Source organism: Malurus melanocephalus, unplaced genomic scaffold, assembly GCF_030028575.1.
Source record: "Malurus melanocephalus ecotype Western Australia unplaced genomic scaffold, MMel_1.1 scaffold_483, whole genome shotgun sequence".
NCBI lineage: Eukaryota > Metazoa > Chordata > Aves > Passeriformes > Maluridae > Malurus > Malurus melanocephalus.
Genome location: NW_026623715.1, coordinates 484,766 through 498,284, shown reverse-complemented (window position 1 = coordinate 498,284; position 13,519 = coordinate 484,766). Strand labels below are relative to the sequence as shown.

At 34.6% G+C, this 13,519-nt stretch overlaps 1 protein-coding gene across 1 annotated transcript in view; it reads left to right on the top strand.

The window, feature by feature from the left end:
• Positions 1–13,519, top strand: part of AKAP9 (A-kinase anchoring protein 9) — a 106,542-nt gene that overhangs the window by 25,844 nt on the left and 67,179 nt on the right. Inside the window, exons 3-4 of the mRNA XM_057380944.1 lie at positions 6,330–6,374; positions 13,392–13,445. Of these exons, the coding sequence (XP_057236927.1) occupies positions 6,330–6,374; positions 13,392–13,445 (99 nt within the window). The remainder of the gene's footprint in view (positions 1–6,329; positions 6,375–13,391; positions 13,446–13,519) is intronic.

Below are 13,519 nucleotides of genomic sequence, written 5' to 3'. Positions count from 1 at the left end.
TAAATAGGGAGATACACTTGGGGTTACTAATTTGGTGGGTCTTTTTGTTTGCTTTTTTCTTTCTTTTTTAAAATATAAGTTTAAAAGAATAAGCATGGTAATCATGTAAATTTGACTCTGTTGAATTACTTAATTGCTTTTAAGCCAGTATTTGCTTCCCCCAAAAAAAACTTGCTCCCAGTTGGGAGAGCCTTTTCCTTTGTTAAATGTGGTCTGTGGCTTGCTTAATCATAAAAGAGTAATCAGTGTTTTGTAGTTGGAAWGTGATTGCTAAAGTCTGTGAAGTATTAATAAAAGAGGGAAAAACTCTGAAATAGTTTTAGTGAACCTCATAATTTACTGGTTTTAGTCTTATAAGTGCAATGATTTGGACAGAGAGCCTGTATTACAGTAATTGGATTGGAGCTTGCTTAGTTGAAATGGCAGCCAATGTAACAGGCAKTTTCAGGCTAATCTCTCCAATGGAGAATTACAGCTTTGAGCTGTTTGCTTTTTCACCCAACATTAAATCTTTATAGGCTGCTGTGTCAGAAGAGTGAGACAGGATTACTGGAAGCATTATGCAGGATCATTTTCTGGCTAAACTTTGGTTCTACTTATGTATTTCATCTTTTACTGGAACTGGTATTTAGAATTGTTCTTTCTATACCACAAAATATAGACTCAAAACATCTGACTGTATTGTCTGTCTATCTAAAAACCTTGACTGGGCTCTTCTATGGTAGTTTTGTGGGTAGAAGTTTACCTCCCTGCAGTTTTTATAGTATGATTTTTTAGTCCTCAGTGGAATTACCATGTCCAAATACAAACAAAAAAGCATTTTCTTACTCAATATAAATTTCAGAAAGTGAAATAGAGATACTCCTCTGAGAGCTTATTTTCCATGTGAAGATAGAAGAGTTTGTTTTCAGAGATTACAAAAGTGTTTTGAGTCCAAGGGTTTTTTTCCATTTCCCCCCGCTCCCTCTTTGTTCCTAAGGGTGGGTTCCTCTATTGCCCCTTATTCCCTCCAGTTGCAGAAACTAATTGGAAGAACTCTGGAAGAACATTGTTTAGCCATTACATTTTACCTTCCATCTGAATTTATTTGTAATCTCTRAGGTTTCCACTGTTGAGGAACAGTTTATTTACAAGATTTCTTAGAGAAGTACCAGTTGGTGCTTATTAGTTAAAGTCTCTTTTTTCATGTTGATTGCTTTTGTCTTGTTCTCACAAAGAGAATATTTTTTGTCTTTATTCTGTTGCACCCTGATATCTTTAGGTGTTGACATCCATAGTGTCCTTTTCCATCTAGAAGTAAAAATAACCTAGMACACTCAATAAAATAAACTGCAATAAATTAAAATCTTGGGTTTAGAATTGCTTCTATTTGTGATGTCTTGCAATTAAAAATGGAAGAAAGCAAAAGCTACTTCTAGCGTAAATAATTGCTGAGATCACCTTTTCTGGGAAGTCTTGAAACCATGCATTGGAGCACACTGCTTTGGAAGAATGTCYTAGGAAAATGCCAGGAAAGTGAAAGAAATTAACCTGTGTCACGGTAAAATTGTCCTCGAGTCACCTGGATAGTAAAAGCTATTATACAAAGCTTCTTAGAAAAGAAAAGTTCCAAGTTCTGTGATGAAGAATAYCTGCTAATTGACTAAGGTTGGATTAGTAACTCGTCTTTTGTTTTTCACAGGACTCCGTTTGGTGATAGTTTTAGAATAGCTTAACTATTACCTGAAGTGGGTGATAAAGTTTATAGCTCCATGTTGATTGTTTTATTTCTATAAAGTATTCCTGTTGTTAGTGCCTGACAATTTGACAGATAGTAACAGGCAAGTGGTTAAGGAGGAGACTTGGGTAGGATTGTTGAGAGCGAGGAAGAAAAGGGAGAGAAGTAAGAAAGTATGTAAGTAGTAYGGAGAAACAGAGAGGATGACTCAGTGAGAAAAGGTGTAAGTGGTGAATGTGGTGAGGCATTCCTATGATGGAAGCATGAAATCAAGGAGCAACTAAAGGCTTTGGCTAGAGAGATACTCTGGGATGTACAATAAGGTGAATGATTTGAAAAAAAAGATGGATAAATGTAAACATTAGCCCATTTGCTTCAGATAATRRAGCATCCATTGAAACAYGTTTTGAAATTGAAGAATGAAGAAAAGCAAATGTTTGGAAATAGTCTGTTAAATAGTAAAGTCAGTGTCASAAGAGAACGTAATAGATTCTCAGCAGCATATGGTTCTGATTGAAACCAGTCATCTATCCGTCCACCATCTGGCCAGAAGATTGTCAGGGAATCTTGCCAATTTTCTTAGATTCATAAGACAACCTCTGGTATTATGCCTTCCTTTATCTCTGTAAATGCTGATATATAATAGATTTACTGGCACAGAAATAACCTGTACTGGAGAATGGTCTTTGCAGAGTTACAGGTTATTTCACTTTAGAGTAAACATTTATAAGGCCATGTTACCAAAGAATAGAAACCTAACTGAATGCTCAGGTTACTGCCATTGATGGTGTTTTCTGATACGGGAACTTGACACACTGCGGAGTCCAGGTTTTATTCAGATTTGGCAGTGGTTTATCTCCACTAAAATGCACTCAGTTTAAATTTGTTCATAGTAGATTGGTTTGGGTCATAAGTTACTAGGGAATTTGAATTGAATGGTTTTGATATTAGGAACTAAGGAAGACATGATAAGGCAATATAAGAGAACAGCCCTTCATATTTAGAATGTTCTTACAAGTATTAAAGACCCATAAAGTGCAGGATGACTTAAAAAGAGCGCACATCCCATCTGTTATGACTGGGATATTGTGTTTACATTCTCTTTGCCTCACTTCAGTCATGGTCTCTTTAATTAGACTCACTTGTGATCCTCTGTGAATCACTAGAGACCCATCTGAAAATGGACAAGTCAAAATAACTTTGTCAAGAATTAATCCATCTTTTGTAGTTACATCTTTCACTGAGGTCATAAAAAAGTCAGTAGTTTCCTTTGGGTAGAGATCTGTTCCATGAATACTGACTATACCATTGCAATTGGAGTATTTTGGTACTGGATGTTGGCTCTTGCAAAATGTTTTATTGTCACCTATGGAAGTTTTCCAGACAAACATGAAGATTACTTTTCAGTTCTTGTGGCCAATTTTGTGTATGAGCTCTTTTGTGAATCTTGGGGTAATGTTGGGTGTCCAGTGTCCAAAAACATGACTTTTGAGCAATGCTTRTTTGCATACAGCAATAAGTTATTCTAAAATGGACCTACTATATTCCACAGGCTGATACTCCTCTTTTTTTTTCCTTTGTATCAGCTTGCAGTATTTCCTCTGATATATATATACAGATGGGACTTTTAAAAATGTTCTGAATACTGTTATCATTAAAAGTACCATCTGCAGAATTGATGGAGATCGTTGCCCACAAAGAGTCTTTGGWATGTCTCTTCAATGTATTTTAGCAACCAACCAAATTGTCAGTGAAGAAAATACTAAATAAGGAGTTAAAGTATTTTTCCAGAAGARAGTAACTGCGTGAAGGAAATGCTGTGGGACATAATAGAATACATGCAAAACATCTGTGAGGGTGTAACAGATATCTATTTCAAATTCCATAAAGTGTTGACAGAACTGATGAATAGCCTTCTTAGCATTATGCTGTCGAAAGATGTTGTGTTGTTAAGAGTGTGTAGTAAGAATTTTTTTAATTATTTCCTCTCAGACTGGACCACTGTGGCTCAAATGAGCTATGTAAAAGCTAATTRTTTCTGTTGATCAAAGAAGAAGTGAAGCATACAGAACAGGTGGTTTTATAATGGAATAAACTGGATTTTGAAATAAAGTTGGTCAGGTCTTAGGAAGTGAACATAGCTGCTTGAAGGGCAAGATGTTGACTACTTTTAATGCTACAGATTCTGAGAGCAAAAGAATAACACCAATTCTTACAGTGCTAGGGTCTAATGTGTKTTATCTTCTAATGTGTGATTAAATGATAGGATTTAATTCTCTTTAACTGGTTTTTAGCAAGGTTTGGATGATCCCCTTAGCACAGGAGACTGATGCATTTAACTGGAGTTTATTTGGATGTCTTTCTGTGCTTAAAATCATAGAATCCCTTGGCAAAAATACTTGGTTTTAACAGGCAAAAAACTGTCTAGATTCAGGACTGAAGYAGACATTTTAGAAAGATTATTTATGCTCCTAACAGATAATGTCCACATAAACTAAAGGACCACTATGTAGTTTTGTAAATTTAAAAAAAAAATACTTTAAAAAATACTTGGGTTTTTTATTTTTTTGGTTTTGTCTTGGTTTTTTTGATTTTTGGTTGTTTTTTGTTGTTGTTGTTGTTTGTTTCTTTTTGATTTTTTTGTTTGTTTAATTTTAGATTGGTATTCAGAAAGGACTAGCAATATATTGACTTTTAAAAAGATATAATATCTGGCCTAATTGCCATAACAAAATCAGAGAATTGTTTTCAGTTATCAACTTCCTTTGAGAATTGGTATTTTCTCACTTCAGCCTAAGCTTCAACCTACAAATTCTTTGCCCTTTACTATAATTAATTACTAGGTTTGARTTTATCCCAGGATGTACAAATTAATTTTTCCTCTTCCTTATAAATTAGAGACTGTTTGTATAATTCAAAAGAATTACAAGGAAAAACTCTTGAAGAAGTTGGACTACTTGTTCCTGTTTTTTTGCATGTTGGAAAAGTGCCTATATTTCATGCTGTATATAAAAATTTGAAGAGTTCTTAGATCTAGCTATATATATGAATTCATAGGAATACTTCTGAGCTTCTACGGGAATGCTTCTAATCATTGTTTGTGAAGACTCCTGACTTGGAACAAACCATRAAAAGCTGTAGAAAGATAATGACCWTTTATTTGTTATCTGTTAGAAAAAACTAATRATGTGGTTTTCTTTGATTTTATTTCTTTCAGAGGGTTTTGTCCTTGACCAAGGACATAGACTACAAACAAGATGTAATGTTTTTGTATAACTATATATACAAAAGTATTCATATAAATATATATAAGTGAAATATATTTGTGTGAAAATTAAGTATTTTAAAATACTGATTTTATATTCCATAGCARAAACACTTTTGTCACCCTGGAGTTTTAGAACATTTCCGTTTTAGTTTGTGTCTTCTTTTTGAGGTGGACCTGTTTTTATTTTAAATTTACATGCACTGTATTAATTTTAACTTCCAAATAAATATTTTGGGCTAATGTTGTGCACTCTGTAGATAAAATAATACCCTTTTTTTAGGTTAATCACATTCTGGAGCTGCATATTGGATTCAAAATAYATAGAATCAATGTTGTTAGGATTGTAAAAGTTGCAGAGCTCCAGGAGGTCTAAGTGGCAGATTACTTACAAGGAAAAAACAAACCGAAACAAAATACAATTGACATTTCAGATTTTACCTATCTCTTCTGATGCAAGACTTACTATGCTCCTTTGAAAATAAGCCTGACAGAATTCAATATTAAATTGCAACTGAATTAATGTGAGGCTGGCTAACATGTTAAGTGAATTTTGGATAAGCTCTGTTATGTACAGATCAATTTAGCCAAAGCAGTTGTAACTCATGGTTAYACTTCTCAAGTTTTCAAGTTCTTCTTCCAAGTACACTTACTCCATGATAGTGAACCTTATACAGATAATTTGCATCTTTTCCTACCAACATTTCGATTCTCAAACTCTTATGCATTTTGCATAGTTTATCAAGATACAGTGTATTTCATTCAGGTGTCTGCCATGGYACATTTATGCTCAGTTTGTTAAGGCTTTGTTCCTTTAATTGCTCTATTTCATTAGATCACAAGATTTGAGTCTTTGTCCTTTTATCTTTCCTTGGTTTCCATGGAAATTAAAGGATAATATGAGTGTTTTAAAATTCTAACTCAAAAGTCTTGCATATATSAAAATTATGTTCTATATAAGATTGTGTTCTTAAGCCAGCACACTTCCTAATTAGGTAAAATTGATACATCAGAGACAAGTCCTTTTCATGGTACTCCTTGGTTCTTTTAAAATAAACAAAAATAAGCCCCAGAAAATTAAGTTAAATGTCCAAAATATTGTTTTGTACCTACAGGTTGTTTGAAGATTTTGTCATGTAATTATAGCGTTTCTGTGATCATAGTTCAACAGMAAAATAACTTTATGAAAGCTAGGATTTCAAGCAAGTGAAGGTGACCTTTGCTGTACATATACTCTTATCAAATTCATGTACACTTCAGTATTTTCACATACTGTAAAATGGAAAATTATCTTGTTTAGTGTTTTTAGAGTGCCATCATTGTAAATATGTTAATATTTTATTTTAGCCGGAAAGTGAAATTTCCACCACAGTAGAAGATTACAGTTCTGAGGTAAGACTGAAGTAATGCTTTTCCTAGCTTTTCTTTCAACCTTTTCTGTTACATGTTTGCTGCAATGCTGCGCATAGTTTTTCTATAGGAGAAGGAAAAAAAGAGCAGATGTGATATTATGGACAAATCTGCTTCAYGTTATTGCTGGTATGATCAATGTACCATTAAAGCAAGCATTGTGTCAACTCCATAATGGGATGGCTACTGTAATAAATAATGCAGTAGATACATAAACTGTTGCAGCAATGTCATCCTTAAGGTCGTATTAATGCTTTGTATTGCCTTGGGAGCAGTGGCTGTGCATAATCTCTGCTAATTTTCTGTGGGAGACTATTTAACAAGTCGATTACATTTTAATGAGTTTCAAAGCAGCCTCAGCAACTGGCTGAGTGTCTGTCTGCTGGTGGGACATGGTGAGTGATTGCCTGTGCATTGCTTGTTGTCTGGCTGGTTTGTTTTCTTTCACTTATTAAGCTCATGAATTTTAGTTGCTYTTGCCCTTCCAATTCTCTCCTCCATCCTGCTGKTGGGGGAATGAGTGACTGGAGTAGGGGCTTAGCTGCTAGCCAGAGTCAGCCACACATTGACATCTACAGCTTATCTCTGTCACACTCAAGGGTAGCTTGGTCCTTTCAGATAAGTTATGTTTGGAAGGAGTAAACTACCTCATGTGTTAAGTATCGGTCAAGAACATKCCAGTGAGAAATAGCCATGAAATATCTAAATACAGTAAGAATTGCTTTTAGTTTAAAAAAARMCCTGATTTTTTCRTGTCTCAAAYAGTCACTTTCTGTAGGGACRGTCAGGGTTTTGTTTTTGCAGTTCTCTGTGCTAAACACTTCAGAACCTTAAGTTTGACAACAAGTAAGAGGGGACAGTAAATTTGGGTTAGAATGTTTTGTTCTTCTCTTGAGTTAGCGTCTCGTAAGAGAAGATGACTGTGTATTAGAATAACCATTTCTTCCATGCTAGTATTAAAATTGCTAATTATGAAGCCTAAGGAATGTACACAGCAGGTGGTATGTCCCGTACCTGTCACACTCAGCCCAGTGCAAAAGGAAAATGATACTGCAGTGGGCAGTTTAGGCATGCCCTGAAAACAGGAACAGYTTTTCTTTTCCCAACAGACCTGTCCTCACTTGCTGCTTCTGTCAGGTTATTTTCTTGTTCAACTCTGTCTGTTTTGTATCCCCTAGTTTTTTGCAAATTCTTGCCTTTCTGTAATAGCTCTTGACAATCTTTTCACCTTCCCCAGCCCATCTCTTCTTTCTCCTTTCTTGGTTTCTTAGCTCTGTCTTTTCAGCCTCATCTTATTCTTCCTTTGACTTCCTCAGTCATTTCAAAGCTCAGTTTCTTTCCCAGCCTTTTAAACTTACTCCAAGCATTGTTTTTTTTGTTTCTGATTTTAATATTCTTTCTCCCTCTCCCTTGAAAACCTATTCTGTTCCATTCTCTATTCTTAACTTGGGATCATCCTAGCATTCAGCTCAATTTGRTGCAAGCCATTGTTTTTCTTTCCAACCTCTCTCATCAAACCCTAGTTACAGTTTGCTCCATAGCATTGTCTTAGCCTTTAGCCTGCATGCTTTTTGTGTCACTCTGTTCTCCAGTTTGACTCTTTCTTACCCACTTCTTTTCCTTGCCATTGTTTATAAGCCCCCTCAGTTTCTTCTGGTGCRTTGGTCGAAGGCACTTAGGAGTACAGGTGAAATGTTCCTTCACATTCATTATTGGTTACTTTCAAATACAGAGAACTGGAACACATCGACCCTTGGTCTGATCAGTTGCATTTATTCCCATGGGATATTTATTGTGTTGCAAATTCAGAAAAAAATGCATCTGAGATTGGCTCTTAGAATCAAAAGATACCAGAAATGCTGCCAGCAAGTGCTAGAAATGAAAGAAAGAGAAGTATTTTATGGAGAGATAGATTCAAGGAATTGAAGCAAATTCTACCTGGGGGRAAAAATCAATTTAGAGATTTAGTACTTTTGATAGATGAAATGTGGTTTATTTTGGACAACGAATTCAAGTAGCAAAGAACAAAAAGAATCTGACTTTTTGCTTTTTGTATGGTAAGATGAGAGGGCAGTGTGTGCACGTGGTTTGTCATTTGAGAGTGCAGCAGGCACGATTTGGAAAAGCTGCCATGRCTGTACTGCACCTTTTTAGAATTTGCATCACCATGGTATGCATTACTATTAAATGGAATTTGCAGTATGTGAAGAATGAACCCTTGCAAACAGTTGAGAATGTCATTGATATTCACATATTTTTACAAGTGAGGCATATTAGGTATGAAATTTTGATCACTTCTGASGAAGCAGTGTTGGAGACAGTGTAAAAGCTTAAGAAAACATATCTTTGCACTGGGCAATAGGATACAGAAAACATCTGGTATAATGCCTCATGGTAATTGTGGAATGTTCTGATTTTAGTGTTTTGTGCTTCAGTTTCAGTTGAATTTAAAACTTATTTTAACATGACGTTTCACATCTAAAGACTTAATTTTACCTGCTTCATTCTGCATAGATGTCCACAGATACCTGCAGAGGATATTAGGGAGCAWTTTTTCAGATACTGAAGACAATAGAATTGCAGTCTGAATGTTCATTTTAAAAAATACAGATTTCTTAWAAATGCAATGACAGATGCATTGCTAGGCAGTTCTCATTCCTGTGAAAAGACTTTCTACCTCACTGAGTGTTATTTTTTCAGACATAAATAGGCAGAATAAAACTTGTAAATGGTAGCATGATACTGGCTCTGGTGAAGAACAAGCTCAAGCGGTCAGAGTTGCCATCTTTTCTAATAAGCACTTTTAAATTCCAGTTCATTACAATTAGTTGGTATCTGAAATTTGGTATCTGAAATGAGGAGACAACATGTTTAGGAATGCAGAAATTTTAGGAACTGATTTTTCAGTATCATATCAGCTTTAACATTACTTTTATTATTAAAAGCTCTGYTCCCATTCATGGACACACTGTAAATAAAATTATCTGAAGCCTTTTCAGTTGAAGATGAGAAAAAGTATTTCCCTCTTTAGGAGACTTACCAGACACAAAATTATAAGCCAGTACAGTTGTCTAAACAAAACTGAAGTTATGTTTATATATTTGTCKTGAAGGAAACAGCCTTTTGTTTGGTTTTGTTTAGCCACGTTTATAATACCTACACTATCAAGGTAGTAGCCAGATTGAAGAATAGTAAATGCTTTATATGACCAGCTTGTCTTTTGGGACAAATTCCTCAATTTGRGCGACAATGACTCCTATCCACAGTCTTTAATTATAATGGTTAACTATTTATGGTTTGAACTCAGAACTAAGGGAAGTTAGGCTTTCTCCAACATTTAGAATATTGGGGGAGATTTATAACTCTGTAAAGTTGCCCCCATATATTTTCCATATGCCTCAGTTTTATGGTGTAACTGAAAGACTGTTCTACCTGCTTGGTTTTTTTTTCTCTTYTTGACTCTTTCCAATTTGCAGAGTATACTTCTGAAAAGATGGTTAATACAAAGTCAAGAAAGTTGTTTGKTTTTTTGTAATTTTAATGAAATTCTGTTCCTCAATCATAACTACTACATAAAGAAACCTGCTACTGTTCTGTTAAAATATAGAAAAATATGTTAGGACATGATATTTTAAAAAGTCATCAATTGTTCTCCTCCGGAAGTTACTAATGGTAGTGATATTATAGAATTGCAACTATTTTCATCAGAAGCTGAAAATGGCTTTTGTTTATGAAGTATAAACCATCCYCCCCAAAAAACCCAAAATAGGCTCAAATTCATTTTTCCAASTTGACCTAATTGCTAATTTTAGCTAAGTTTGAGACAGTCAGTTGTGACATAACTAGAAAATTGCRGAGAGGCTAAGAACATTGACAAGCAGTGTTCAAGGTCTAAATATTAATTTTTGTGAAGAAGTCAGATGTCCAAAATGTAGAAGAAAGGGTGGATGGGGAAAGAAAACATGGGGTAAAATCGTTAATCTGTTCCAGATGCTTCTGCATGTTTTTGCTACCAAATCGAACAAGTCTTTTAAGCAGAACAGTATGTATTGATTTATGCTGAGCATGAATTTATTATTTATAAAGGGAAATCTCTGTAGTRTTGGTATTAATGTTGTAACTAGCTACACATTTCTGTATAAGAAATCTTCTATTTCYGAGATACAATTCCAGGTCTTCCAAGGTCTAAGGAACGTTAAGCAGGGTRCAATGATTTCATAAATGTACTCCTGACCTCTGGTGGCGATTGTCATGAATCACTGCCTTAAACCAACRTCCACCACTGAATTTCATTGTGTTTCTCAGAAAGAAGATTCCTCTCATTTGCCCTAAGCATATGCATTAACTGATGCAATATAAGTGAAACCTTTCTTTTTATCCAATATGCTACAGGTTATATTTTACTTTATAATAGTAAATACTATTTCTGTGAATTATTTTGAAAATGCAAGGTGGGAAGAACAATCAGACAGAATGTCCTTTGAGAGACTTCCAGCAAAGCCTTTGCTTGTTTCATATCTTTTGTTCATCAAAACTGTGACTGCTGAGTAATGTATTGTAAAATTTAATCTATTCTATTTTGTGATTATTTGCTTATGCAATTTTATCCAGAGCTCTTGTTACTTCTTTGTTCCATTATGTTAAAATGGTGTGTGGTTTGATTCTTTCAATGTTTAATTGTTTCCTGGGGTACCTAACTGAGCACATAATAAGTAATTAAGGTGTAAGAACTTTTCAGTGTTAAAGGTGAACTGCAAAGCTTTTAAAGAAGAAATTATAAGAATCTACATTAAGAGTGTTTATAGACTTGAAGAATATCTCTAGATGGCTGAATCACTGGGACCATAAGTCAAAACACAGGAGTACTGTAGGCCTTGTGTAGGCATCTACTAAGACTCAAGTTGACATTAAACTACTTAATTCATATATTTCAGATGAGTGGAAAATTAATTTTAATCTAYTTGGAAGCTAATAACTCATTACCTCCTGTCTGTGTGCTCTTACACAGTAGAATTTGTCATGCCAGGGGCTACCAGGCTGCTACCAAAGTTTCCCTCAACACAGCTCCCTGCTGTGGGTGTCTGGCTTTTTTTTTTTTTCACAGATTGCAGTGCAATTTGTTGTCTTATTGTGTTTCAACTTGCACTTTGCCAGAAGACATAAGGCATTTGAAAGAAGAAGATATCAGATGAGAAACAGCATGGACCAGCATGTTGCTGTATGCTTCACTTGTGTGATGTCAAAGAGTTAGGCTCCCATGACATGAAGTGGGATTTCTGACATTCCAGACAGTTGTTTTGAATGTATGTAGCAAAATCCCTTTCTTAAGKTAAAGGTCTTCTGTAGAATTTTCAGCTGCTGAGGAGTCTGGAGCATCTAATGAGATAAGGCTTTTGTGCCTTTCCTGTTAGCTCTTTTATAAAGTCTTTGATAGCTGCACATAGCTGTGATTCACAGGAAGAGAAGCTTATCCGCTGTGGTAGATTACAATGATCTGCATCTTTGTCAATGAAGCCTAAATAAAATGGGAGTTACAAAGGGGAAAGGAAGGATTTCATAGTAGATTCTGTTAAACTACTAGTGTTAGTAATCTGGGACATGAGCCAAAATCTGAATAAAGACATTGGTGCCAGGCTCTGTGTAGACATTTGTGTGTCTGAACATAGACCAAACATCTGGCAATACACAAATGATACACAGTGCCTCTATGAGTTGCCTGGACTGCTCTTTGCTGCAATTTTCTTTATTCTTTCTAAATTACAGTAGTAATCTCTGTAGTATCTTTTTTATGTAGTACCTCCTTTTTACTGAGAAAGTCAGAAATTCAAAGGGCACTGTGTCAGCTTTGCAAATTCTGTAATGCAGATTTACTCATTCGCTTAACACAAATTCAATGACTGTATTGATCCCATTTATAACAGTATGCTTATTGATTTGCTCAGGCATGATAGTTCTTTGTAAGCCCTGGTCTAGGCTATAGCAGACATCTGACCAGTACAGCTTTTTTTTTTTTTTTTTTTTTTTTTTTTTTTTTTTTTTTTTTTTTTTTTTTTTTTTTTTTTTTTTTTTTTTTTTTTTTTTTTTTTTTTTTTNCTTTAAACATAGTATTTGTGTCTGAAATACTATGATGCCTTTCCATTTCTAGTACCATTATTTTTGTTTCAGGCTCTGATGTAATAAACAACTCTGAGGGGAAATGCAGCTGTTCTTGCTTTCTCATTTTTGAACATTGATCTGCTGTTTTAAAAGCCTGCCTGTGTGATTGTTACTCATGTGAACACAGCATGGTCTTTTCATTTGGATTTTTTTTAACCTMTAACTGCTACTTTGGYTTGTGCWTGCCTTTTGGAGATTTGCTGGTTTTGGTTTGTACAGTGTGTAGAACCAAGATTCTCGTACAGGTTGAAAGGGCTTGCAGTGTTAGGTGAGTGAAAGAGGATTTATTTTCAAATGTCTTATGTCAAATGTATCATTTCTGCTCTTTTTCAATTTCACAAAATTCCTTCAAATTGAGAATGAAAGTCTGTGATAATGCCTTTCATCTCCTATCAAGAGATACTTGACTTTCAGAAAGACTAAATCTTGTGGTGTATAAAAATCTTTCAGAAAGCATAACTATGTGTTTAGTAACATATAGAAATATTAAACATATAATTTAAAATGCAATAGTACTGTATTTTAATGTTTTWAAAGATAAAGCTTTGCATTGATCTTTAAATCTGAATTCCTTTGTTTTCTCTGGATGTTGATTTGTAACAAGCTTTTTGTTTTTAGACAATCATATTTATTTTTGCAAGTTTTTGTGTTTTACCTGTTATCTATGCTTACTTTGATGCAATTTGCTACATAGAAAGCTATTTTGTATTCCAAATTACATAAATTTCTGTAGCATAACAATTCCTGTGGGTCTGCAGAAATTGCCACATAAGATTCAAGTAAGTGGGAAATAGAAATCAAGCATTATTTCAAATAATGTATTTAGAAATTGTCTTTATACAGGTAAATGGTTGCAGTTTTGTGACAAGAGCAGCTATACCTTCAGTCTTAATCAGGGTACAGTATTGCAAATTGAATCGTAATACTAATGGAGAGTACTAAAAACCTCGATTTGTTTAGAATRAAAACCA